At 39.2% G+C, this 6,042-nt stretch overlaps 1 protein-coding gene across 5 annotated transcripts in view; it reads left to right on the forward strand.

Moving 5' to 3' along the window:
- Positions 1 to 6,042, forward strand: part of PHKB (phosphorylase kinase regulatory subunit beta) — a 215,767-nt gene that overhangs the window by 195,913 nt on the left and 13,812 nt on the right. For all 5 annotated transcript variants that reach the window (XR_002823222.1, XM_023726966.1, XM_004371692.2 and 2 more), the window contains one exon: positions 5,863 to 5,997. Coding sequence is in view for 4 of the 5 variants with exons in the window: in XM_023726966.1 (XP_023582734.1) it covers positions 5,863 to 5,997 (135 nt within the window). In the remaining variant the exon portion in view is untranslated. The remainder of the gene's footprint in view (positions 1 to 5,862; positions 5,998 to 6,042) is intronic.

Below are 6,042 nucleotides of genomic sequence, written 5' to 3' on the forward strand. Positions count from 1 at the left end.
CCGTGGGTGACACTGCTGGTATCTGAATACCGGTGGCCTAGCTTCCAGCATCACAGCAACATGCAAGCCCTCACAGTACAACAAAGTGACAGACATGTAGGGGCAGAATTCCTTTAGGATTCTCCATTGCCATCTGACATGGCCTGACTTCTCCATCACCTGGCAGGGCCTCGAGAAACACACGGCAGACATCATACCTGTGCCTAGGGCTCTTCTACCGCATTAGTAGAAAGGTCTTGGAATCTGCTTCTTCTCCAGGGATAGCAGACAACTTGAGAAAATTGCAGTTATCTTGTCTGGGGGGGCTTGTGCTAGTGCCCCTCTGAAAAGGAAGAAGACATTTTTGTGTCTTTTAATGTATTTTTATTGTACTTCATCCTTAATACATTTTACTAAGACCTCAGCTCCTTAAGTGAATGAATGGCCTCCTTGCATGCTAGTTTACTGCCAGCAACAAATACGTGTTTAGTGGATGTTTCTTTTCAAACCCTACCTTAAGTTAGTCCCTGGAAAATTTTTAGTTGGCTTAAAATCAGGTGAGCAAATTACCCATTTATAGAGTCCTTGAATTGTCAAATTTCTTATAAATTGTTGGACGTGTTGCTGTTTCTAAGTCAGCCCTTTATGTATTGTAGTGATTATAGCATAATTTTAAAGGAAAGTGGGGAGAAGGTTACAGAATATTCTTTTTTTTTTTTTCTTTTTTTACTTATAGGGTGGTAAAGCACCTCCAACTTATACTCATCTGGCTTTTTACTGTTGTTTCTGTCTTTTAAATATTGATTGTGATTAATGAGATTGATTGTTAAGTCCGATGTTGACAACATATTTTTCCTGAAGGGACATAAAGCATTTACCCTAGCCGTGCACATCTTCTCCAGAGTTACCCTGCACTCTGTGTTCTTTTGGAGCCCTGGTGGCGCAGTGGTTAAGAGCTGCGGCTGCTCACCAAAAGGTCAGCAGTTCGAATCTACCGGCTGCTCCTTGGAAAACCTATGGGGCAGTTCTACTCTGTCCAGTGAGGTCGCTATGAGTCGGAATCGACTTGACGGCAGTGGGTTTGGTGTTTTGGTATGTTCTTTGGTCTCTCTCCTTGAACCTTTCTCTCTGAGCTGTTCTAAAAAGATGTTCAGATCAGCCGCTGCGTCAGTTGCTTTTAAGCCAGCGCCACCGTGTTTCGTTTGCTTTTTGCCAAGGTTAATCCTGCCGATGCAGTGTCTCCAATTTCACTGCCATCGGGCACTCCAGTGAACAGAAGTCACCTGCTAACGGGAATGGTATTCTAGTCTGATAATGATTTTATCTGCTGTCTCCTTATTGATTTGTGCCCCAGCTTTCATGTTGAAATAGATCACGTTCCTGACAGGCTCATCACTGTGAAGACCTGCAGTCAACTGCTTTCTGCTCCAGGTCTGTCAGTCAGGCTTCAGTGGGAGATAACCTGCTGAGGATCATGTGTTATCAGGCCTTTCTCGTCTCCGCGTTTCATACTGCCAGGACATCCTCTGTAAGCATTTATGATCCAGGTATGCCTTGTCCTCTGGTGCCCGTCGCTGCGTCCGTGAGTCACACATCCAGTGCTTCGAGAAGGCTGTGGGTGTCATAGCTACTAGACTGTAACACTTGCCTGTGCAGTAAAACAAAGAGGAGATAATTGCAGCTCTGGGTTCGTTAGAATGGTCTTTGCTTTTGACATTGAATGTGAGGTAAGGAGGTGAGATGATAGAACTCTCCTGCATCTGTTCTGTTATGATGGGATCCAGGGGTAGAATGGATGAGTCATTGCTCTCCAGTTGCCAAATCAGAGGCTCAGCTTGCCTCAACAGATCGTCACCCTCTTTGTATTAATGTGAATCTAATAGAGAAGTTCCTTCTTGCAGCGCTTCCGTCTCTGATATAGTAAAATGCTTGCACAGTCATTTGTGCTTAAACAGAGAGTCAGTTTAACTGCAAACTTAGCAAATCCTTATTATCTGGAAATAGTCTCAAAGTGATTATTAAAAAATTGTTCCTTGCCGTGGATCAGTGCTGTCCTTTATGGCATTTTTTCAGAAAATGTCAGCCGTTCTGGTTTACCAGTAATATCAGATTTCCATGTACTTTATTTCATATTTCACTCCTAGATTGGGCCATGTCGGAAAGAAAAATGCCAGTACACACACAATATCTCTACAAGCCTCACAGCAAGAGAGTTTTTAGAAGGAAACCTCATTTTCAGGACGTACAGGAATACCAGCCCACCCCTTTACACTCTCCCAGCAGTGCTGAGGGACTCATTGTCCTCAAGTCAAACCTTGATGTGTATGACGGTTGATGTGGTCAGTGGTGTGTGTCTCCCACTTTCTCCTTTGCTCATTGGCAAGGAGACCATGTCCCTGGTTCTTTAGACAGGCTGAATATACAAGGATTTGGTCCAAGGATAACCTTCATTCTTTCGGCCTTCCACATTTGCTTCTCTTTCTTTCTTCCCTCCTTTTGCATTAGTTGCTTTTATGCTGGAATTCTCAAATCGGGTTTTATGACCTTGTCTGGGACTGAGGGTAGGAAGTCAGATTTTCCCATGCAAAGTATTACTGCCCTTTGTTATTAGTAGCTCTAAAAATGTATAAAATGTCTTTATTTTTTAAACTTTGTTACTCACTTGATAATTTACTTTCTTTGTCTTGAGATCTATTTTAGTAATTTATGCCTAGGGCTATTTTGCTATTTTTATTTTAGAGTCTTTTGAAGAATTCTAAGCTAAAAAAGATTACTTTGGCAAATATTTTTTAACAAATAAATGAACTTTAATAACCTGACAAATTATTAAGTGAGTAAGTTATATTCATTTGTGCTCAAATAAATGAAAAATAGTCACCTTCTTTCTTTGGTGGCTCTTGAGTACAGAGTTTTCTGTAATTTGATCATGGAACTACCGAGATGTTGTAAACAGAAGGAAGAAGCCTGGGTGAAACTTTTTAGATCTCCAGCTGTCTTTGTGTGTGATACTGAAGGTTTCAAAGGTAAATGTTGTAGGCTGTGCTACTTTTAATAACTTAGGATATTTGAGGATTTTAAACAGTAAGACCTTTCAAAACAAAATGTTGCATATTTTAAAAGGTGCTCCTGAAGTTAATTGCTTAAGTAACTCCAAGACTTGAATTAAATATTTATATTACTTTCCTCCAACCTAAGTCTGATACTTAACATAACATGAGTTGACTAACATTTTTATGACCCTTTATACTTCCAAAAGCATTTTTACATAGACTATTTTGTTCCTCAAATTAATTCTATAAAGTCAGCGAAACAAGTAATAGTAATATTCTCATTTAAAAAGTAACTTGCCCAGTACGGCAACAGTTCGCAAGTAACAGAACTGGCATTCAAGAATGTCTTTATTGTTTTTACTTTTTGCTATGAAAAAGTTTTAAAGTATAATTAGAGAATAATTTAGTAAATTCCCCATAAATCCATTATTTAAGTGGGTATAAACAATGTTAGCTGTTTATATTTGTGGGTTTTTTTTTTTTTTTTTGCTGTTACTGTAAAGCAAATCCCAGGCATTTTTACTTTTACTCCTCAGTATGTTAGTTAGTATGCATCTCTAAAAAGGGTTGTTTGTATACTCACCATACCACTGAAAATACCAAAGAAAATTAGCAATAATTCCTTAATATCACCTAGTATCCAATTTTTATTCAAATTTCTATGATTGTTCCCAAAATGACTTACACGAGGATCCAAACAAGGTCCATACATGACAGTAGGTGTTCACTCACTTAAGCCCACTTGTGATCTAGAACAGTACCTACCCTCCCCACTTTATTTTCATACCGCTGACCTGTTGAAGAGACCAGAAGCCAGGTCACTGGGTTCTCAACTGGGTGTTCCTTCAGTTCTCCTAAGCTGCCTCAACCATAGATTTTAGATGCAGAGTAACCTAATAAATAACTATACAAAGAAATAAAAGACAACTTTAAAAATGGATTTGTTTTTTTTTAATTTAAAGAGATCTGTTAGCAGACAGTGTATCATAACTGAATGTTGCTGTAACAGCTAATTACATAAGCAACTTTAACATCAAAGCATCCAAAATAATCACATCCTTATGGCTTTTATGCTTGTATAAGATTTTCATTAAATGCAGTCAATAATAATAAGGATGGACAAGTAAAAAAAATCTTAATCTTTGCTAGTAAAATAGGTTGAGTCCAATTTTTCTTTCCATCTGATTAGAGAAATTTAAATGATAAATCTTAATTCTCTTACATGTTCTGCTGCACATACCTGAATGCTTTGTTGTTTGCAAATACTCCATCACTTCTATTGTTCTTACCAATGAATAATTATTAACTATTTCGTACATAGTATCGACAGTAATAATAATGATTTTTTTTTTTTAATTGTGTTCCATCTTTCTGTTTTTCTGCCATGACTCTACCATCAGAGTTTAGCAGCATGTACTCTGCAGCTGATGGCAGACTAGTTAAATTCCCAAGTTCTAGAAATGAAGAATTAGGGAGCTGGAAGTTGCCTTGGCAGAAGGCAGGGAGACGGGGACAGTAGCGGAGCAGGGACTTTTGCCCTTGCGGTCCATAGCCTGGCCCAGCAGACAGTGAGACTTGCCTGACTGATACCACCTCGGGCCCAACTGGAGAACTGAACATTTTTTTGCCATCATTTGTACTGGGGTATATTAAAGTCATCACATGAGGAAGCATTGCTGTTGTTTTGCTCACCAGTCTGGGCAGAAAGAAGAACTTTAAACTGTTTGATTATATTCACCTAATTTTTTCATCTCTGTGCCTGCAATAGCCTTATAGGTTATCTTTCAAGGAAGTATATCAAGAGAAAGATTATGATATATCTGGGTGCAGTGACCACCACTTTAAATCTTTGTTACTATAACTGGCCATTTCCCCGGTGGGCTGGCTACACAGCTCCCCTTGGGAGACAAGTAGTATGGGTGAATGAAGCCACTTTTCTTTCCAGATGATGAGCTGCACTGTGTCTGTTTGTTATTTATAGTTCAAGGAAGAATTTAAGGATACAGCATACGAGTCTGCTGTGTGAAAGCAGTTCTCTGGCTTTTTCTAATGGTGTGTAGAGTTCTGGGTCCTTAAGGCACAGTGTTATTTCTAGAGTTGACTTTGTTCTTTGTTACTAGTTTATCTGAATTCTTCCCTCATAATACAGTTAATGAAAGAAATGAGATGAAACTGCAAAAATGCTTTTTAAAAGCTTCTCAGATTAAAAAACAAAATTAATTACACATGAAATAATTCAGGATTTTGGCTCTTCTGAAATCTGTTGGTTAAAGTATGTTCTTTAATGCACCAGTATAATTAAGTAATAACTAATTGTGCCCCTTTATGTCAAAGGCAAGTACTTCTCTGTCCCTTCCCACCCCAAGGGAACAACTTCAAAATAAAGGACGTAAGTGGAAAAAATTGCCTCTCCCTAAAGAAAGACATTTACACAACAGCACGTCGCAGCCCATTTTTTAAAGTGACTTGTTTATGCCTGTTTGGTTTTCGCACGTATCTGGTATTAAAAAAAAAAACAGAGTGCCAGCCATTTGTGTGTAGTTTGCTGTCATACAGAAATGGTAGAATCTCACTTGGTAAGAACCGTAGTGCTTACCTATTCTGTATTTTACAATCTAACCACCCCATGTGCAAGAACAGGCCCCATTTTTAAGAGTCAGATCATGTCAGGTAATCTTGATGGAAGTAATTACATCAACGGTTCAGGAAATTCAAGTGGCCTTTTCCTCATTCCCCTTTAGACAGGTCCTTACCGTTAAGGGCACTACCAAGAGAAGCACAAGGCGATTTTATTTCAAGCCTTATTGATCCACGCTCCCCTGCTTTGTTTCAGGTGGATCATCCATGCTATGGAGTATGAGCTACAGATCCGGGGTGGAGACAAGGCAGCCAAAGACTTGTATCAGCTGTCACCTAGTGAAGTCAAACAACTTCTGCTCGATGTTCTCCAGCCTCAGCAGAGTGGAAGGTAGTGTTGTTGCCTCTGGGGTCCTCTGGGTCTAGAGGAGCTTCC

Source organism: Trichechus manatus, unplaced genomic scaffold, assembly GCF_000243295.1.
Source record: "Trichechus manatus latirostris isolate Lorelei unplaced genomic scaffold, TriManLat1.0 scaffold00014, whole genome shotgun sequence".
Taxonomy (NCBI): domain Eukaryota; kingdom Metazoa; phylum Chordata; class Mammalia; order Sirenia; family Trichechidae; genus Trichechus; species Trichechus manatus.